Raw genomic sequence first — 22,307 nt, forward strand, 5'->3', positions numbered from 1 at the left:
TTTTCCTTGTTTGCCTAATTTTTGTCTTGTGGTAGAATGAGGATTTCAGAATGTTACAAATGAAAAGTAGTATCTAGTTTCTGACAATCTGGTACATAAAATTTCTACATTTTAATTTTGGTTACACTGGTTCAGGAAAAACACTAGTTGTACAAACTTAAGTCCTTGTATATGGCATACAGAATGTGTGACTGGTAATGATTCTGTGATCATATAAGACCCTAAACCTGTTTTCTTGTACCAGTTGAGTACTTTGGAATGTAAACTTACCCCCCATACAACTTTCCTTCTCTACCTGTAAAAGATGGCAGGAAACCTTGTTACTAGAATTTTTAAGTAATGTTACATGGTCAGTAAATGATCTCTAACAGGAAAATAACCTATTTTTCTGATTTTCTTTGATATGCAAAGAGTTGACATTATCATAAATATGTTTCTCACAGCACATGTATTTCTGCAAGCAACAGTTCAGGGAGGTAATCAGATGATTATGAGACTTGCTATAAGTTGGGTTCTGTTTTATGTGAAACACTAATTCATTTAAACCTCAACATTTTCTCTGAGATACTTTTATCGCATTTAACATAAACAGAACAAAGCTTAGTAGATTGTAGAGCTGGGATTGAGGAGTGTGGTTACTACAGCGGTTAGAAGTACGTGTTCCACCGGTCAGTTTTCATTCGGGTACTTCACACCCTGCTATAGTGATTTGAGTTCATAGGAGTCGTTACTAAAGTTTTAAGGGTAGCAGTCTTGGAGTAGAGTACTCTGTTAGGGACTCTGCACTTCATGATTGATTTGTCCAATTTATTCTCAATTCTCCCTTCCATTCCCTGTTTTCTGATTACAAAAGTACTGCATGTTTATTATCAGGAGAAACTAGGCAAATAGAAGTATGGAGATTTTGGATCATCCATCTTAACATTTAGTGGTAACTACTTACAAACATTTTCATATTTTTATGCTTATAGACTTTAAAGAAATTATATCGTACCTATTTGTAAGATCTTTTTAATGTTTAATGAGCACTTTTCCATCTTATGGTTTTGACAGCTTTTGGATAGCTACATTATGTTGTATGAATTATTGTTTCACCAGTCTTTAGATTTTGAGGTGATTTGTACCATTTTGCTATTAATTGTGCCACAGCAGTTACTCTTGTTAACTTTTTGTGCAGACCCAGGTCTTATTTTTTAGGAGTGGAATCACTGGGTCAACGGATATGCATTTTAAAGTCTTAGTGATTGCATGACTGACTTTCCTGAACCTTGACCACCAAGTAGTAGCATTGAGGATGAAAAAAATCTTAGCTGCTTTTATTTACATTTCCATGATTACTGGTGAAGTAACTTTTTCTATAACTTTATTGGCCAGTTGAGTTTCTCTGAAAAATTGCTTGTTCATCCTTGTTATTAATTATTTCTAGATTTCTGCTAAATGCCAAGCGGTATTGTAAACTTCAGAGATCAAGCAGTTAAAAAAATATGTATTCCTGCCTAGTAGAGGAACTTGCCTTCTTTCTAAACAAGGAAATAAATATATAATGTTAAGTGGTCATAGGAGATACAGTTGATTCTTATTTGTGGTGGTTCTGTTCTATAAAGTTTCCATGAGCATTCCATGAACATGAAACACGAACCCATTATTCCTAGGGGAAATAAAAGGTTCCTGTGAGCTTCTGGTCACAACATTATTGTCAGGTGATCAACACATATCTTTGTATTTTGTGTGCTTCTGTTTAAAGACCTAATGTAGTATACGTTATTGGTTTATTCCCATTGAATACAGAACCAATACAGGCACTATAAGTCATGCCTGAATGAAGCTTATCTAACACATGAATTTCTTCTGTAAGGCATGCCACACCTATCTTGTGTTTAGGAATACCAGACAGCACTTTACAGTTGGGGGCCATTTAAACAGTGAAATCACTAACAAAAGGCAAATAAAAGGCAAAAGATGTGCTAGATATACATTAAAATAACATGTATTTACAGTATGAGAGTGGAGTCAAAAAGGTAGGTAGGGTGTTAAGATTTTAGACCTCAACTGGGGAAACACATGTTGGTGACTGTGGGTATCCATAATGACCACAAAAGCATTGTGTGTTGGTTTTTTGTTTTGTTTTTTGTAAAGATTGTTAGAGAACAGGGGTGGTGAGGGGCAGAGTGAGTCTCAAGCAGACTCCATGTTTTGCATAAAGCCCAGCATAGGGCCTCATCTCACAACCCTGAGGTCAGGACCTCAGCCAAAACCCAGAGTCAGAAGTCCAACCTACAGTGCCACCCAGGTGCCCCTGTGTTGATTTTTAGGGTTATAAGTAAATCTTAGCAAGTAGGCAAAATCAAATACAGAATCTGAGTAATGAGGTTTGACTCGATAACACCAGTACTAAATACTATGGAGGAAAATGGTGAATGAGAGCATGAGAGAGTCCTTAGATTGAGTGCACTTGGAAAGTTTCTTGGAGATGGGTGTCATTCGAGCAGGGACTTTAAGGAAGTTGGGGAGTTGGAAATGTGACTGTAGGGGGAGGGAATTCCAGGAATAACAAAAGTCCTGAAGAGTGAGGGTCCTTAGCATGATTGAAGACAGGGAAAAGGCCATTATGGTTGAGCAGAGTAAGAAAGGGAAAAAATGAGATTAAGGCTGATGACAGAAGCCAGCTTTTGTATGGTTTTGTGGGCCATAGTGAAGACCTTGTCTATGCATGAGAATAATGGAAGCCATTGAAAGGTTTCAATAAGGGCATAACGAGATCTAGTCTCAGTTCTGAAAGGATCACTGAAGTGTGGACAATGACTACAACCAGTAGGAATAGAAGCAGTAGTCTGTTCACAGCCTCCCCAGAGTTTAGGGTGATAGCTGTGGAGGTGTTTAAAAGCAGCTGGATTACTGTGGCATTTCAAAAGTAGAACCAACAGGATGTGTTGATGGGTTGGATATGGGGCAGAAAGAGAAACCTTAGATTTTGTTGCCTGAGCAGATGGGTCATGCCGTTTACTGAGACAGGACAGACTGGGCAGGAAAAAAAGGAAAGCATTCAATTTTGGATATGTAAGTTTACTATTAGACTTGCACATGGAGACATTTTAATAGGAAGATGGATCTCCAACTCTGACTCAGGAGAAGTGGACACGAGATTCTCAGGAACTATGAATGCATGAGTCGTATTTAATGTCACAATAAAGGATGGGGTCACTTAAGGAGTTAAAATAGCTCTGGGGAACAAGAGAGGCCATGGGAGGAAGACCAGATAAGTGTGGTGTCCAATTAAACATTGGCTTTGGTAGTTGGGAAGTCCTTGGTAACTTGGTGAGGACAGTTCAGTGAAGCTGGGACAAGAAATGTAAGTGGTCCCAAGAGAGAAGGGGTGGTAAGAAAGTGCAGGTAGAGACCTACCATTTTGAAACATTCACCTGGTGCTTGGTGAGGGAATGTGGGATCTAGGTTTTTGTTAATGTTTCTAAGGTGGGGGATGTCATAATATGTGTGTGTGTGGACCCAAAGCTTCCATAGATGTTGTAGATGAGAGGAGGGACAGTTGCAGGAGTAAATTTCCCCAGGGCTGAGCTCCGGGATGTCAGAGGAGGTGTGACCTCCTAGGAACTAGAAGAGTTTATCCATTTTAATACTACAGAAGACAAAGTATATGGATACAGATATTAGGAGATGTGATGATTAGAGATGAGAAAGGTCACATTTTTATTTTCTCAGGGACATAGTAAAATTACCAGCTGAGAGTATGAGGGGAGAAGTTGAAAATTGAGGAGAGGTTAGAATTTTTAGTCTTGAGGGCTAATTGAACAGGGACATAGCAGTAGGCTTGCTAGACAGTGTTGAGAACCCACCAGAGGTTTATGACCATAAATTTAACTGAGATGGGCCAAGATGGTTGTTTATTTTTTCTCCAATTAGAGTAGGTGGGAAGTTGGATTCATCCAAGGTTAGAGGTATTGCCAGGCAAATGGGACAGAGGAGAAAAGGAATTAAGGTTTTATGAAAGGAAAATGATTACAGTGATGGATAAGGAAGGATGTAGGACATAGGACAGATGATGATCATTTAAAAAGTGGTGGCGGATCCCTGGATTGGAGGTGGATTCAAAGAATGCGAGGGTGGGATTAGTGGAGCAAGTAAGCTGGTGAGAAAGTAGTGTGCTTGAAACTGAGTTTTGGGGAACAGTGCAGTTATTGGTGATGCAAGTCCTGAAATAAACAAGGGAAGTGGATGGCCAAGGTTGGGTGAGAAGTCCATGAAAAGTGAGTAGATAAAAGAATCAAGAGGCCAGGGTGGTATATAGATAGTCTTTATGGAAGGCAAATTCATTTAAATGACAGCAGGAGTCCTGGTAGAAAGAAATATGCAGTAAGCCAGGAGCTAAAATCCTCAAGAAAAGACAGAATGGCATGAAAATGGGCAATGACAGCAAAAGGAGCAGTGTGGGTGGTTTAGTCAAATGGTTTGTGCTTCAAAGGCACTGGAGGGTTATAATGAAGATAGGGGAACAGTGGTTGAAAAAGCCATGAGGAGCCAGGAACACAGGACAGCCACCACTTGACAGGGCTGTTGGGGGAGCTGTTTCTTCAGCAGATGTTCAGAGTTCATTAGCATAGGGCAGAGAAGAAAAGCATTTAGGAAGTTGAGGACACAGGAAGGCCTATCAGTGACGGACCATGCATCCCAGAGGACACTGGGGGTGGGTAAAGTGCTGGATAGGAGTGGAAGGTTGGGAGAGATGAGATCTAAAGCTTTAATGTCCCAGGAGGCTTAGAGTTCACAGGGTGACAGATAAACAGAGTGTAGGTTATGATAAGATCTCTCTGGGAGGGGAGATTGGGAGGACCATGAGTTCTAATTGCAGCATCCCTCTTGAGGGGGGTTTTTTGAAGAGGGAGACTGGGAGAAAGGTATGTGAAGGAGTATGAAGAGCTCTGTGGGCCTCCCTCCCAACCTTTGGTGGTTGAATTGGAGTCTTAATAATTCATATCTGTTCTTTAAATATAATGGGTTTAAACTTTTCTCTGCTGTGTGGCAATTTTGGTTTCTAGTTGACCATTTTTAATGGTTTAACAAATTTTACATTATTTTATAATCCTTTGCTTTTGGTGTTATGTTTTAGGAAGGTCATTTCCACCCCCAAAATATATAAATATATACATATATCTTCCTTTTTAAAGATTTATTTATTTATTTATTCATGATAGATATAGAGAGAGAAAGAGAGAGGCAGAGACACAGGAGGAGGGAGAAGCAGGCTCCATGCAGGGAGCCCGATATGGGACTCTATCCTGGGACTCCAGAATCGCGCCCGGGGCCAAAGGCAGACACCAAGCTGCTGAGCCACCCAGGGATTCCCCCTATACATATATCTTCTGATGAAACTAGGTTTCTTTTCTTTTTTTGGTCATGAATCTTTCATTCTTTTCGAATGTATTGTGGTGTGTTACACTGAGGTTTCTTTTTCTCCCCTGACAGTAGATTTGTTTGAACACCATTTACTGAATCAACCTTACTATTCTTTAACCATACAAAATAAACCATTCACCTTTCCTATTAAATTTAACAAATGTTTAATTCCTGTAGTAAGTGGAGGTTATGTGGGAAAAAAATTTGGTGCTTAGTTACAGAATGCCAATTAAAGAGTATAAATCCCAGATTTCCAGAAGAAAATAGACTGGGAGGAAAGTCTAAATTTTAGCTGTTTTTCCTTTGAGTTAACATTATCACAATAACAATCCACAAATCAGAAACACTGTATGAAAAGTAGAAGATATGATTTAAAGGAGTTTGGTTCTATTTTTGTTTGCTTCCAGTTGTACTGGGATATATAACTGACATACATCACTGCATACAGACGGCATAATGGTTTGACTTACATATATGGTGAAATGATTGCAACAAATTCAGTTTCAGTTAGCAATAATCACGCCTTGGATGAACCTCATTGGCTACGATACTGCCACTCTGCAAAGCTGCAACAAGTTCAGTTAACTTAGAGTTTTGCTGAGCACCACAAATGCAAGCAACACAAAATGAACTGACTTCTCTAAAAACAGAGGCTGGGGGCCAGAAAACATAAATCAATATGTGTTATGGCAGAAGAGGAAGAGGAGGAAAGATGGGATCCATCTGGTAGATTAGAGAAAGCATCCCAAAGAAGTCACGTTAAACTAGTGACTTCATTCTGAGCAGTTTGCAGAGGCAATTCCTCCTGTGGGTACCTGCAAAGAACCACTCATAGTATAGTTGATTGGCTTTGAAACAGGCCTCCTCACCGAGCTTATTCTGTGACTATCTTCCTGACTCTCCTGCTTTTGAGCACCAGGAGCTCTGTACCCCTTTTCCCCCAACCAGTGTTCCCTCAGGAAGCTACAGAAGAGGCAAGGGGGGCTGAATGGCACATGAGGATGCTTCTATTTAGAGCAGATCCATGAGAAGGGGCTTATCAATGTCTGCAACATAGCACAAGTGCTAAAGTGACAATACATCTGGTACTGGAGAAGTTTAAAATACAGTAATCAGGAGTTTAGAACCACAGAAGCAAGAGGTCATCAAGAGAAAAGGAGCTCCTATGAAATACTTCAGATCTCAAAATGAAAATTCATTTTCTATTTGGTTATTGCAGGTACTTAATAGCTTGGTAAAGCACCCTTCTTGCCAGCCTTGTCTTTATGATAGCCTTTCTCTTGGGCTTGGGGACAGAGATGATCTAAATATGCTGAGGAGGTTCAAGTGTTTCTACAATACACTAGATATTTCATGCTCTCCCAGGCCTAAGGCAATGTAAACCAGGTCAATTCAGCAGGGTGGCAAAACATTTGCAGTTGTAAACTGATGTCCCTGGCTATGCAAAGAACCTCTGTGCTTGGTAATTAGTGGAGAAATTCTATATTTCAAACTTCAGTTCTTTGTTGAGTCCTATCCAGTGTAGATTTTCACCTATGTAGTATTTATTAGGAGTGAATTCCAATGATCAGACTACCCTATAATCTTGTACACGTGAATATGTTGCTCTGTTAAATAAACTACCATTATGCTCACATATCCATATGGTTATCTAGAAGGGTCTACTTCTCAGTTTATTACTAAGGTAGTTGAAAATCTCCTTAAAGTGTGTATTTGATTTACTTTGTCACTTTATCTTTGGGAATAACTAGTTTGAGTCCTCTTTGACAGACAATAATTTCTGTTTTTACTAAAAAAAAAAAAAAAAAAAGGCAGTGAAAAGTGGCTCAATTCCTAGAACGGGGTAATGAAATATGGCAGTTTTCTGGGTGCCATTAAGTAAGTTGCAAGGAAAGAAATACAAATTAGAAACTGTTGCTGCTGTAAATCCCTACAGAAGTGACCCTGAATGGATCAATATAGTAAAGCCCTTTGCATCCTGTCATTCCAGATTACAACAATGAGATATTAAGTGTTAAAATTCCAAAGCAGCTTTTGTTGTCTCAAGTCGCTTATTATTAATTTTACATATCTATCTATTTAACTGTTCAGTAAAAAGAAAAAATTTGGTTTTTTTTGGTGGCTTGTCAATAGTATTAGACTGTTCTAGTTCTTTGTATTACCTTAAAATCTTCAGGTTAGTAATTTTCCATACCAAACACTCTGGATTTGACATACTTTACCAGTAACTGGTAAAGTACTGGTAAAGTACCTTGACCAGTAACTAGAATACAAATCGAATAAATACAATACAAAGCCTGGCCTTCAAAATCGAGGGGCCAGAAATCTCTTTCAGACGCTGTGACACTCTTGGACACTGTAAATAAACTTTCTTCTGCGAATATTCTGGGGGGGAGGATCCTTAGTTTCCCATTCAGATTTCCACAGGGCTCCATGGACCCCTAAAGTAGTTTCTTAGGAAGTTTACCTTAAGTAAATGAAGTTTAACTTAAAATGAAGTGAAACTTAAAAAAAAAATGAAGGTTGAGTCTAGGACTATATTTTAGATGAACTCCAAGGTGAAGAATCAGCCACAAGTAAGGTAAGCTAAAAGTATGGGCAATTGATAATTTCTCTAATTTCAAGACTTCTTTAAGACCCCTCCAAATTCGCAGTATCGAGCAACACCACTATCCCCATTTCCAGGGGGTACCCAGGCTCTAAATGTAGGCATCACCCTTCCTACTTCCTTCCTGTTTCAGTCCCTAAAACTTACCCAATCTTCCGTGGAATTATGTCCTTCTTTTCTAGGAGGATGATATTTCCTTTGAAATATAACTGCCTCTTATCTGTTCTCTGATCTCTTATTTCTCCTATTCTGTTGCCAGACCAACCATCTAAAATAAATTTCTTTATGTCCTAAAACAGAAACCTTGAACGATTACTCCCTTGCTATATAGGGTAAAGTCTATCCTCATCCCTTGGTCTTCAGGGCCCTTTCACAGGCTAAGAAGATTTTCAGTGCACTCTATTTAAGTACATTTGTTCTATATTCTGGTTATGCTCATCTACCCACCCCCATCTTGCCTCCAAATTTTGCCAGCTTTAAATAGCCCTCCCCTGCCTTCTGGCCTGTCCAGATCTTTCCAGGTTCTTTCAGATCCTCCGTGAAGACACAATCCAGCCTATGTTCACTTCTTCCTTTACTACCTGGAAACATTGTGTGGCCCTTGTACTGACACTTCATCATATGCATTTTTATCTGACTGTCCATCTGTTAATCACAGACTCCGAGAAGACAGAGAATGTTTCTGTCCTGAGCATGTGCTATGTTACAGGCCTGTGCTATATGAGCAAACAATGTAATTAAGACGTAGTCACTACACTCCAGGGGTTTGTATGCTAGTAGTGTAGGTGACAAGTAACTCCCTGGTTTCAGGGTCTTGGATAAATAGAGAAGGGGCACCTACATCAGAGGCAGCGTCAGGGGAGGCTTCCCTGAGAAGCTAACTCCTCAGCAGATGTTACCAGGTAAGTACAGAGGAGGTGGGCAAAGGTAAAGACATCTGGGGGTACAAGGCAGCATGGGCCATTAAAGCTCCTGGTAAATGTATATAACTGACTAGAAGGTTTCAAGCAGGAACATGGTAGGGGAAAGGCCTCGTGTGCTAAGCTTAAGAAAATTTGAACTGCATCTTAAGGAAATAGTTTGGAACCTAAAGTGGTCATTAATAACAGAAAATGGTCTCTTCCCTCAAGGAGCTTACAACCTAGTATAAATACGCTCAGCTTAAAGTGGAAGGTTGTGCTTCCTAAGTCCCCATAATTTAAGTACTAGAGATATTATGCCTTCTTCATCTTGAAATGTTAGACTAGATATGAGCAGTTTATAAATGATCTTATGACCTAATTTTTTTTCTCATTTTCATGTTTCCACTGTAAGCTATCCTTAAGTAGGAGTGGAAAGTTTAGAATTTTCAGCATCAGAGAAGCCCCTAAGAATATTTTCCTGGGCTACCCTTTACTCTAAAATTCTACAACTGCAACACTGTGTCTCCTTTTTTTTTTTTTTTTTAGGGCTCCTAACTAGGCAACAGAGGATATTTTATTATCAACAATTATTTGATGAATATTTACCAGCCAGCATTTGCCAAGGCATTCCCTAAAGGGCAGCAGAGTGAGGCAGTTTCACTATTCCCTCCTCCAGGTCTCTAAATTCTATCCATGAAAAGTACATCCCAGAGACAGAGCACGCACCCCCTAACCTCAATCTTGGCAGAAATGAATTCTATCATCACGTTATCATGTTATATCACGTGATTCTCTATCTTTATAGAAAGTCTCATGTGAACCATCTGCTTGAAAAATATCTGTGTCTTCTGTGAGACTAGAGTTGAAACTACATTCAAAAACCCCTTTAACAGGAACCCATACGAACAATTTCTAACCGAGTTTAATTTCAGGGAAAGTTCTGTCAGCGAGGCTAAAGCAAAGATGAACACCTTCGTCTGGGTTCCAGCCCATTGCCCAGAAGCCGTAACAGAGCGGTACTCAGCGGACGGCTGCATGGGGTGATTTTGCCTCCACACGCTTTTCGGTGACTCCCCTTCCACGTTCTCATCGATCCTTTTGGTAGTACGTAAGGCAACATCGAGGGACACTGACGTTCTGATGGCATCAGATTTTCCGGGAAGAAACCAGGGGCACTTATTCACTCACTTGTCAAGGGGCAATTTCTTCCCCTTCCATTACAATTAGTGCTGATGAAGCACGAGCTTCGGGCAGGTCTGTCTGCTCGAGGTGTGCGCGTTCCCGTGGCACACGGTGGAGCCGAGGTGGAGCCGAGGTCCCCGCCCCCGCCGCCGCCGCCGGCCCGGAAGCGGGGTCGCTCTTCGATCCACTCCCGCTGAGCAACAAATGCCGAGAGGACGCGGTCGCCACCGACGGAGGCGTTGTACTCCCATGAAAAATCTCACGGTTGCTCTTTTAAAACGAATCCGTCTCAGGAAAACGAGGCCGCCGTCCCTGGGTGGGCTCGAACCACCAACCTTTCGGTTAACAGCCGAACGCGCTAACCGATTGCGCCACAGAGACCCGGCTGCTCGCCCTGCCGCGCGGCGTACACAGATTTCCGCGGCCGCCCGGGGCGCCGCGCGCAGGCTCTGCGGAGGAGCGCGCGGGGGCGCGCGCGGGCGCGGGGGCGGCGGCGGGAGGGGCCCAGCGCCTTGACGTGGCCCGCGGGGGTCAGGCCGAGTCCGCGGCCGCGCGGGGCGCCGGGGCCGTGTCGGGGGACGCTGGGGCGCGAGCCGGTCGCCTCCCCGCGCCGGGCCTTGGGGCGCGGAGGGGGCGCACCGCCGCGCGTCGGACCCCGGCGGGCAGCCCCGGCGGGCAGCCCCGGCGGGCAGCCCCGGCCCCCCCGGCCCCCCGGAGGCGGTCGGGTCGGGCCTGGGAGGACGAGCCAAGTGCCGGCGGGTCGGGGGTGGGGCTCGGAGCGCGCGCCAGGGCCCAGACTGGGGGGTTGTTTCTCAGCGCCCGCGTGGCCCCGCCCACAACCCCGCGCTGCCAAATTTTAATTCCACAGACGTGCCGTGTACCAGAACTTGCCGAACGTTTACTTGTGCCTGCCTGGCCCTTGAGAAAGGTGAGATTCTTCCCCCTCCTAAGAAGCCCGCCCTGCCCGCCCGGAGGGAATGTGGCCTCCGTGGGTAACGCAGGGCTCAGGGGGCCTCCGAGGGCTTCGTGCCCTGGAGTTCGAACTGGCCGCGGAAGGCGGCCCCCGCCCTGACTTGTGAATTGAGCCCCTGGAATCCGGGGTGCGGGGAGCCGCAGTACTCCAGCAGGAGGCGGCAGGGCCCAGCAGCTGCCAGACCCCACGGGCCACCCCGGGTCACCCCACCGGGCCAGCACCGGGGGCCGGGGCCGGAAGGCTCTCCCCGGCGTCACTTGTTCTCCTGGACAGCCCCGTCGCCCTGCTGCTCCTCCTCGCCCTGCAGGATGGGACACTCGCTCTAGCTGTCCGCGTGGGAGACCGCGTCCTTGTGTTCCGTGTGTCGTCGGATGTGACCCCAGGCCCAGCCCTCCTACTTCTTCCTCTTACCCCCTATTTAAAAGCGCGCAGTTCCCTGTCATTAAGGACCTCTAAACTGCTGTGCAGCCATCGCCACCCTCCATCTGCAGAACCCGGTCACCTTCCACAAGGAGGCTCCGTACCCACCAAACACTAAGCCCATGGGCCCCTCTTCCCCCAGACCCTTCTGCTTCCTGGCTCTGTGAATTGGGCTGTTCCAGGTATCTCACGGGAGTGGAATCAGATGGCGTTGGTCCTTTTGTGACTGGCTTATTTCACTCAGCGTGATGTCTTTGGAGCTCATCCGTGTTGTAGCACGTGTCAGAATCTCATTCTTTTCTCAAAGATTTTATTTATTTATTGAGACACAGAGAGTCAGAGACACAAGCAGAGGGAGAAGCAGGCTCCACGCAGTGAGCCCGACGTGGGACTCGATCCTCGGTCTCCAGGGTCACGCCCTGGACCGAAGGTGGCGCTAAACCGCTGCGCCCCCCGGGCTGCCCAGAATCGCACTTTAATAAGGCTGAATCGTCTTCCATTGTATGACTACCCCACATTTCCTTTACCCATTCATGTGTCAGTGGACACTTGGGTGGCTTCCACATTTCGGTTGTTGTAAATAATGCCGCAGTGATCACGGATGTGCAAATATCTCTTTGAGACCTTACCCTCAGTTCTTTTGAGTGTATCCCCAGAAGTATAACTAAGATAATCCTGTTTTAAAATTTTTTGAGGAGCCATCATACCTTTTTCCACAACAACCGCCCCATTTTACACTCACACTAGCAAGGGTTTCTATTTCTCCACATCCTCACCAACCTTCCTTCCTTTTTTTGTTTTTTAATATTCTCAAGGGGTGTGAAGTGGTATCTCCTTGTGGTTTTGATTTGCAGTTCCCGAATGATTGAACGTCTTTTCTGGACCCTTCTTTCGAATCTGGGTTCCATGACCAATGTTTTACTTGTTTCCTCCCAGTGAGAGCTAGCTCTGCTTCATGGAGGAGGACAGCTGAGTATCACCAAAAGGGGCAATTTGGAGCCTGCGGCTGAGCCTGAGCAAGGAGGTGAGGTGAGGGAGGAATCTTCTGAGGAGGACCATCTGGAGATGCTGTTGTCAGGAGATTCTTGCTCATCTGTGCTGGGCAACTTTTGGCGTCCGTTACGTTTATCCTGACTCTGTAGGACTATTTATGTATGTGTTCCTTGTGCATGGCCAATAGTGAGGAAGAAATTGATGACCTTCACCTTGTACATCTTGGAACGGTTTTTTTTCTTTTTTCTTTTTTTCTTTTTTCCAGAACTGCATTTGTAAAAATTAAACTAAAATTATGGTCCTTTAGCAGAATTTTCCATTTGCATTTTCAGTTTAAGAACTGTGGGAATTCTTATTTAAGTGTTTAATGATCTCTTCTTTTGTGATTCCTCTTAAAAACAGAGTGAGGTCTTTAAGATGTATAAGAAATAGAACTTTCTGTAATTCCAGTCAGTTCTTATTTTCATTCCTATTCTACTGCTGCCAAAACCACAATCTCAGTTAATTCAGGATTCTCTCTGTCTTGTCTGTCTGATTTCCTGGAGGTGTTTCCGAGGGCTAACACTTCATAGGGTGGTCATTCATCTGGTCCTTGAGTCACCTGGGCACGGAGATTGCTGACGAGGCAATTTTGCTCCCATTGCAGGTCCCATAGCTCTCCTGTGCATCTGTTGAGGGATGAGGATCTCTGAACGGTGGTGGCACATCAGCCATTCTATAAAGTCATTCCTGGCACAGTGCCCTCTACATATGGAACTTGTTCGTGTTCCCTACAGATTCACAGTTTAAAATCTAATCTCCAGTGTGATGGTGTTTGGAGGGGAGGCCTTTGGATGAGCCCTTATGAATAATAAGATTAGTGCCCTTTTAAGAAGAGGCCAGAGAGCTGGCTCAGTCTTTTCCCACCATCTGAAGATATAAGCGGTCAGTGGTCTACAATTCAGAAGAAGGCTCTCACCCAAACCTGATCATATTAGCACCCTGATCTGAGACCTCCAGCCTCTGGAACTGTGAGAAATAAGTCATTACTGTGTATAAGCTGTGGTACTTTTGTTATGACAGCCTGAGCCATCTCAGGACCCCAGACTACTCTGTTCTCATCCCCCTCACTCACGCTCCTCTGCTTCTCTCTTGCCCCCAACTATGCGATGTACAAGTGAGGTACCTGTGTGAAAGGAAAAAAAAAGAAAGAACCACCAGGTGTGCTGTTGATGCCCCAAGTCCCATTTGAAAGTCCATGGGTGCCATTTCAGTCATACTTGTTTGAAAATACTATCTAATTTTCTCTATCAGGCTAAGCGCCGGGGGGTCCTCTCTTCCTCTGTATTCATGTGGGTATAATGGTTTTCTGAAAGGAAGGAGACATTAATAGGCTAATTATGTCTAAGAAATAGGTACTTATAAAACTGTAAGACAGGCATTCCAGGAATTAGATGGTTCTGTTGACTGCAATTACACTCTCAACTAGAAGCCCCCACTAACATGTAAGCTCTCCAAGGACAGAGATTTTGGTCGACTTTGCTCCCTGCTGAAACCCTAGCACGGACAACAGTGCCTGGCACATAGCAGGCTCTCAGTAACCATGTGCTGAGTTAATGAGAAAATGAAAACCATAAGCCATAAAGTAAACTGGAAAAAAAATAAAAAAAATAAAATGTGACAGAAAAATTAAATTCTTAATATATAAAGAGCACTTTAAAATTAATATGAAAAAAACCCTCTATAATTCAGCCAAAAAAACCCCCAAACATAACACCAGAAAATTGGGACATGAATAGAATATTCCCAAAAGAAGAAATACACGTGTCCAATAATAATCATTGAAGTTTGGCTACATTAGTAACGAGAATCAAGATTAAATTAAATAAAAATATTCTTTTTCCTGAATAGCAAAAAAAGGAAAAAAAGAGGTAACACTAAAACACTATCACAGACGTAGAGGCCACACACACAGGACTGGCAGGAGTAAACTTGGAATGTTTTTTTTGGATAGCAGTTTGGTAATGTGAACATTAAACAACGTTTATACCCTATCATTCTAGAAATTCTATGTTAGAATTTCATCCGTAAGAAAGCAAACAGAGATTGTGTGACTGAAGTTTTAAGAATATTGTCACAAGGGATCCCTGGGTGGCGCAGCGGTTTGGCGCCTGCCTTTGGCCCAGGGCGCAATCCTGGAGACCCGGGATCGAATCCCACGTCGGGCTCCCGGTGCATGGAGCCTGTTTCTCCTCCCTCTGCCTGTGTCTCTGCCTCTCTCTCTCTCTGTGTGTGACTATCATAAATAAATAAAAATTAAAAAAAAAGAATATTGTCACAATATTATATATATAATAGAGATAAATAGGAAATAACCTGGATGTCCCACAACAGGAGAAAATGGTAGATTGTAAAAAAAAAAAAAAAAGGGGGGGAGATTGTAGTATATTTAGAAAAGAGTATTAGTTATAAAAGACATCAGAAATAATTTTTAAAAGAATATTAAAAACATACAAGAATGATAAAATGTTAAGTAAAAAGTAGGCTAGAGAAACATATAATCATAAAAACAATATTTTCCAAGGAGCTTTGACTACCGGGTCCTGATAAAACGTGAAGTTCAAAGGTAAGAGAGGGAGCTTCATGATAACTCAGAGCTGCATCGATCTTTTTTTTTTTTTTTTAAGATTTTATTTGTTTATAAGAGACACAGAGAGAGAGAGGCAGAGACATGGGCAGAGGGAGAAGCCACTCCCCATGGAGAGCCCAATGTGGAATTCGATCCCAGGACCCTGGGATCACGACCCGAGCCAAGGCAGATGCACAATCATGGAGTCACCCAAGTGTCCCTGCATTGTTCTTTCTACTCGTCTTGCTGGTGGAAACACCGCATGACTATCACCTCACTTAAGCCCATGGGCACCCTGTGAGATGGATACTATGATTCTCACTTTACAGGTGAGAGAATGTGTGCAGGGAGCAATTTGTTCAGGTTACAGAGCCGGTAAGTGGTAGGGCTGGGTTTCAGACCTGGACTCAGGCTCCTTGCGGCCACGCTGCTAACCTTGACCCACACAGCCGCCCACTGCAGGGTGGTGTGCCCGTGTCTGTGTGTGCATAGTATCGGGCAAGTTCTCCACAACAGTATTAGTGGTCATCCCTGGGTGGTGAGTTTTCTTTTCTTCTTTATCCCTTTTCACTCTTTTCTTAAGCATTTACAGCAAGCAGTACTTTTAAGGAGCCAGTGGATGAAAGGTGGCAAGTAGTAGTTTCCCTAAATTATAGATAGAGGGTGGTGGGCAAAGCTATTCTCAGCCCCACCTTCTGGGGCTAGGACCCGACCAGCGTGATCAGGTGACTCCGACAGTCCAGTCTGCGTACTTAGGAGTCTCTGCCAAGCACCGTGTTACTGTCACGTTGGCCTCCCTTCTCCAAGTCTTCATCCTCTTGAGGAAAGGGTGTCTGAGGAACAGGTAAATCACTTCTGTAGGGAAGTTTTACAACGTGTGATTCTTCAGGGATGAATATGCCTTCACTTAAAAAGAACAGGAAGGGGGCAGCCCGGGTGACTCAGCGGTTTAGCACTGCCTTCAGTCCAAGGCCTGATCCTGGAGACCCAGGGTCCCAGTCCCACGTGGAGCCTGCTTCTCCCTCTGCCTGTGTCTCTGCCTCTCTCTCTCTCTCTCTCTCTCTGTCTCTCATGAATAAATAAAATCTTTGTCTCTCATGAATAAGTAAAATCTTAAAAAAAAAAAAAAAGAATGGGAGGGACTGAGATTTTGGGTGACTTATATTTCTTCTGAATGTCTAAAAACACCACTTTGCATTAATTTTATTTACTCCTTTATGATGAGTTTCATTTGGGAAATATAACCCAACCTACAGGAGAATATTAAAATTTTTTTGTGACATTGATAAATATACTAGGAGATAGTTAATATATTGTGGGCTAAATGGCAGTCTGCAGATATGTTGGGAACTGGGCTAGATGCCTCATGGACCACCCTTCTGCCCAAGACTCTCTGACACGTCATCCCTGCCCACAGATCACTTTCATCTACTTTGGGAACCAGGAGATCTATAAAAACATCTTGAGGCAGTAAGTGCTAACTGCATGGCTCAGATGGTAAGTGTTTCAGGTGGGAATAATCACTAAGCAGTCAGTAAAGAACCTATGGAGGATGTGAGTCTTGGGCTGTCCTTGGAAGGATCCTTTAGTTGAGGAGGACAAGGAACAGAGGCAGAGGGCAGATCATCAGCCCAGAGGAAGCAGAGGATTTACATAGGATATGATGGGACATAAGCTAATAGGTGACCAAGTACCTGGCTAGACAATTCACATTATGAACGGTATTGTCCACAATTTGGACAATTTTAGTGACTTAAATGTTCATCAAAGGGACCATGTCTACATTTCTTTTTCTTTTCTTTTTTTTTTTTTTTAAGATTTTATTCATCTATTCATGAGACACAGATTGAGAGGCAGAGACAGGCAGAGGGAGAAGCAGGCTCCCTGCAGGGAGCTTGATGCAGAACTCAATCCCAGGACCCTGGGGTCACGACCCAAGCCAAAGGCAGATGTTCAACCACTCAGCCACCCAGGTGTCCCTATGTCTACATTTCTATGGCATATTTATATAATGTGCGGTGAAGATGCACTGAAAATTTTGAGAAGGGAGACTTGATAGCAGCCAAATTTGGGGGAAGCTTCCTCTAGCACAGGAGGATGGGAGAGCGGCTGGAAGAACAGTTAGGTGACCATTTCAACTAAACCAGATGTGAAGACAAGAGGCCTCATTAGGATGGGGCCATGGGGAATGGAGAGAAGATGAAAGACAAAGGCTTAAGAAGAGAAACAATAGGATGTCGTTGATAAACATGTGTGTAGGAGCTATTGACTTGGTGCTACCCATGGCAATAACTCTGGCATTGAGAATTTTATTGTGTCATCACATCTAATGATTGCTTACATTATTGGTTTTTGTTTTTGTTTGATGAACATTTAAGTCACTAAGAAAGAAGTTCCACAACTCTCCTTACAGGCCTGCCATCATTGAGGCTTAATAAAATTTTTGACTCCATGGGCTGTTCCAGGAGGAACAGGCTCCATGCTCTGTTCTATTGCTATAGCCCTTACTAACAAGATTGTCTTTCTGATTTCTAATCTAAATATTGCTATATATTAAAACTCCCTTTCTCAAGTGTATCTTTTGTGAAGAAGAATAATTAGTTACTTCTGCCGATTATACACTTTCATATGTGTAAAGCAAGGCATCCTTCAGCTTGGTTTCATTATGATAAATGGCAGCAACCCCGGTAACATTTGTCTTTAAGTCCGATTTTGCAACACAAATTTGCCTATATGAGCAAGGTGCTTGTACAAAATGAAAATTGGATTCGTATAATGTCCTGGAGACCAATAACCTGGAAAGAATTTTATTTATTCATATATTTATTTATATATTAACTGAGGCATTACTTTGTGCCCCGAGGAAGACAGAACAATAACATAGTAAGAGGGAATTTTGTAAACACAAAATAAGTATAAATGTAAATGAAAGGGTTGATGTATTTGATTAAATTTAAAATGTAGTAAAACTTATATTGAATAAATAAGCAAAAAGTAAATTTAATAAGTGAATCATAGACTGACAGAATAATTTTCTTTTTTTTAAGATTTTGTTTTTGTTTACTCATGAGAGACACAGAGAGAGAGAGGCAGAGACCCTGATGCAGAACTTAATCCCAGGACCCCAGGATCACGACCCAAGGCAAAGACAGATGCTTAACCACGGAGCCACCAAGGCATTGAGAGAAGAATTTTCGACACATGTACCCAACAAAGCCTTAGTATCCGATTTCATAAAAAATGCCTACCAATTAGTGGAAGACAAAAACTAGAAAAACAGGCCATCAATGAAGAGAAAATCCATATTGCCAATAAGCTCATGAGAAGACGCTCAAGTTTTCTAATAATCTGGGAACCAGAATCATAATGAGATGTCGTTTCACACCCATTAGATTGGCAAAATTTAAGAAACTTGACAAAGTCAGTTGGTGAGGATGTGGAGCCCTAGAACTTTCATCTATTATGGATAGAATTGGTGCAGCAGTTTCCTGGTGTTAAAGAGACTCATTTCTTCCAGTGCAAGAGTTTCCTTCCCAGAGATAGGTATACAAGGATATATACAGGACTATTTGATCCAATATTGTTCCTAACATTGAAACATTTTAAATGACTCAGATGCTCATCTTAAAGGAAGGTGGATAAATTGAACTCAGTATATTTAGATACTGCAATACTATATAGCAGTTTCAATAATGGATTGGTCCTTTATTTACTGATGTGTATAAATCATAATGTTGTAAAAATGTGTAAAAATATAATGTTGCAGAAAGCATAGGTATGCTTAGTCCATGTGCATGGCAACAGATCAAATAATGCAGAGCGGGTTACAGTGGAAAGTCATGGTCTTCTAGTTTCCTCCCCTCTTTGAATCCACAACTCACAACTTTGAAACTCACAACTTTCTTTCCCTTTCTTTTCCTTCCTTCTTTCCTACGAAACAGTTTCTTTACTAAGTTTTTCTTGTGGCTATCTTCACAACTCTAGATATATGTTGTTACTTCTATTATTTAGCCTCTGCTTATTTAGAAGACGTTGACATTGTATTTTTAACTCTTGAATATGAAGATTTTACTGTACACTGTCCCAGTCTACCACCCTCTTCCCAGTATTAATATTTATATTTGTGGCAGGCAGAATTTTTGAATGTATAAGCACTCTTTTGTGGTTCTCTGAATGTTCCATTTTCATAGCAACCTGTTCTTGTTGCATGGCTACAACAGGGTAGGAGGCCTATGGTTCAGCCTGTAGGATTTTCACTTAATGCTCAGCTCTGGGTGTGGCATCATCTGCAATTGTGCCCGATCCTGCAGTGGAGCCCCTCATTTGCCTGGTAAGCCAAACAGTTTGCACATATAAGGCAGGGAGACTGTGTAGCTGATGTGGGTTTCCAGAGCTGGTGTCTATTTTCAGGCAAAGATTTCTACTGCATAGCATTTGGATTCAGAGCTCTGGTAAGGTGGGCAAGAAGTCAGCTGTCAGGCTGCAGGGGCCTCCAAATAAAGGGCTTAAAGAGGGCTTAAATATTTTGTTCAGTATCTTTAGGTTTTGTTTTGTTTTGCATGGGGGTAAATGCTGATGGCTGACTCTCTGGGTGGTAATGGGTAAGATAGGGTTAAGGGTAGTTGTTCATATAAGATGTTCATGTGTTCTCTCTTTTCAACTCACTTCTTGTTTCCACCCTCTAACCCAGCTGCTGAGTCTGAGCCCAGAAACATGTCAGGGTGTTCTATTAGGTAGATCAGTTTCCAGCATCTCTGCAACAACCACAGAAGATTCTAGATTGTGGTTTCTCTTTGAGTTTCATCAGTCAACTTGCTTCATTCTGTCTTGCAGCTTCCAAAAACCTATAGCTGTTTCTCTTTTGTTGGAGTGGCAGAAACTGCTAGCTGAGCACCTGATATTCATATTACCTTCCTTACTAACAAAACCTCTCTATTCTTGGGAGTGGTGGCTGAATAACATACCCCAGCTTTCCTTGCAGAGAGAAGTGGCCGATGAAAAGTAAGTGGAAATCATTAAGAGAGACTGCCCGCCCCCAAAAAAAGGAAAGAAAAGAAAAGAACAACACAATTTTTAAAGGAGATACACTTGTGGTACCTGGCTGGCTTAGTCAGTAGAGCATGAAATTCTTGATCTTGGGGTTGTGGGTTTGAGCCCCATGCTGGGTGTGGAGGTTGCTTAAAAATAAAAATCTTGAAAAAAAAAAAAAAGGAGACAGACTCAGCCAGCAATTCATCCTGTTTATCTTTCCCCCCCTTTCCCCCTTTCTTTTCCTTCCTGTGTGGAATTAGGGCTGTGTTTCCTGGAGCTGCAGCTGCCATCTTGGCACAACATAGGAAAGGCCAAGAACTCTCAGAGACCGCAGGCCTGGCATTTTTGTATATTTTCAAATATTTGCTCTTCCAAAGGAGGATTATATATTCTGCTTGGTGCCTTGGGACTGTGGCAGGGATATAGTTCCCTGCCTCATTGTCAGGTTTGGCCATTGGCCTTGCTTTGGCTAGTAAAATGTGAGTGGGACAAGCCTGAAGCACATTGCATGTTTCCACCAGCATTTTTACTCTCTTCCCTTTGCCTTTAGAAAGATACAACCAGGATAGAGGCTTCCTTTAGCCTGGATTCTGTTATGAGAAGACATCTAGAGGAGACTGGTAACATATATACTGAGTTAGAAATAAACCTTTATTGGGGTACCCAGCTGGCTCAGTCAGCAGAGCATGTGACTCTTGATCTTGGGGTTGTGAGTTCAAGCCCTGTACTAGATGTAGAGGTTACTTAGAAATAAAGTCTTTAAAAAATATAAATAAACTGCTGTTGTAAGCCACAGGGATTTTAAGTTTTGTTACTACACTGTTATCTAGTTTTAAGTTTTGTTACTACACTGTTATCTATTCATTTATACAATCTGTAATAGGATATTAGGTGTTGGTGTTCCAGAGCTGAGGGATAAGGGTGAAAATTGCTCACACATTCTGGGAGAAATGCTAGCTCAACCTTCTGTCATTTACCATTATTTAGGAAACCAGTTCTGAAATTCTCAAATTGTGAGTTTGGATCCTCTTGGGAGCAGACACAGAGCTGGAGTTATGAGTGCAAGGGGTTTATTGGGAACCAATAGCTGTAAAATATGATGGAGGAAACCGGGTTGGACAGAGAGACCCCAGACGATGATGGGAATCTGAGACAGTGTTGGCCAATCCAGTGGGGACCTCTGGACCAGCAACCAACCACTAGAGGTGTACCACATGGGGCAAAATAGGCAGGCCCTAGTGTTCCACAGTGACCCCTTTGCTGGCAAGTCTGTGCATGTCTACCCCTCCAAGTGGGTGATCTTTCTCCAGGTGACCTTCCATCGCTTGGCTTGGTCCCTGTCCCCAGAACCAGGGAAGTTCTAGCCTGTCTCCTTAGGTTTCTTGATGGCAGGCATCTTAACTTCACCATCCTAACAACTTTTAAATGTCCAGATCAGTAGGGTTAACTATACTCACATTGTTATGCAATAGGAGACCTGTGCATCTTCTGTCCACAAATTTCAGGAGTCCAGGCTGCTCCGACTATTGCCCTCATCCCATGTTCCTGGCACCAGGGTCTGTGCCTCCCAAACTCAAGAGACACAAATTAAGCTCTTGCAAGAACCTTCTGCTAATCCCACAGCAGCACCGGGCACAGGTCCTTCTGCGTGTGAGGAGGCTTCCCACTTTCTTCTAACTGCTTCCTTAAATCTCCTTTCACTTCTCACTTGATTTGGGGAGGAAAGCACCCAGTTCCTGTCTCAGGGAAGGAGAAGAAGGGAAAATGTGTTAGAACTTTAGGCTAACATTGCTCCTCAAAGAAATCTCCATTCCTGGATCCCTAGAAGTAGATGATTGCTGCAGCCTTGCAGGTACCCCAGATTCTCTCTACTAGAAAGAACTTGCTGCCAGAGGGGAGAGGTAGGAGAGACGAGTGAAATAAATGAAGGGGATTAAGAGATACACACTCCAGTTATCAAATCAATAAGTCACAGGGATGAAAAGAATTAGTCAATAATATTGTAATAACGTTGTATGGTGACAGATAGTAACTACATTCATGGTGGTGAGCATTACGTATTGTACGGAATTGTCAATTCACTACATTGAACACCTGAAACTAATATAACATTGTATGTCAACTAAGCTCCAACTAAAAAAGAAAAGAAAAGAAAAGAATGAACTTGCCGTCCCACCCAGA

The 22,307-nt window shown here is 42.8% G+C and overlaps 1 protein-coding gene and 1 non-coding gene across 2 annotated transcripts; one reads left to right on the forward strand and one right to left on the reverse strand.

Moving 5' to 3' along the window:
* Nucleotides 1–10,151: 10,151 nt before the first annotated feature.
* LOC121497699 (translation initiation factor IF-2-like) lies at nucleotides 10,152–18,867 on the forward strand. The gene is made up of 3 exons (XM_041767442.1): nucleotides 10,152–10,272; nucleotides 10,479–11,029; nucleotides 18,143–18,867. The coding sequence occupies exons 1-3, from the start codon at nucleotides 10,152–10,154 to the stop codon at nucleotides 18,365–18,367; spliced, it is 897 nt and encodes a 298-aa protein (XP_041623376.1). The 3' UTR covers nucleotides 18,368–18,867.
* Nucleotides 10,409–10,482, reverse strand: TRNAN-GUU. The gene has a single exon. It is a non-coding gene; the product is annotated as a tRNA-Asn (tRNA).
* Nucleotides 18,868–22,307: the final 3,440 nt, after the last annotated feature.

The sequence above is a fragment of the Vulpes lagopus genome, chromosome 8, assembly GCF_018345385.1.
Source record: "Vulpes lagopus strain Blue_001 chromosome 8, ASM1834538v1, whole genome shotgun sequence".
Lineage (NCBI taxonomy): Eukaryota > Metazoa > Chordata > Mammalia > Carnivora > Canidae > Vulpes > Vulpes lagopus.

Coding starts and splice junctions, on each gene's coding strand:
- LOC121497699 (XM_041767442.1), top strand. CDS start 10,152: ATGAAGCACGAGCTTCGGGCAGGTCTGTCTGCTCGAGGTGTGCGCGTT. Junction 10,273..10,478: donor GCCGCCGGCCCGGAAGCGGG/GTCGCTCTTCGA, acceptor ATTGCGCCACAG/AGACCCGGCTGCTCGCCCTG. Junction 11,030..18,142: donor CTGCCTGGCCCTTGAGAAAG/GTGAGATTCTTC, acceptor CTTTTTTTTAAG/ATTTTGTTTTTGTTTACTCA.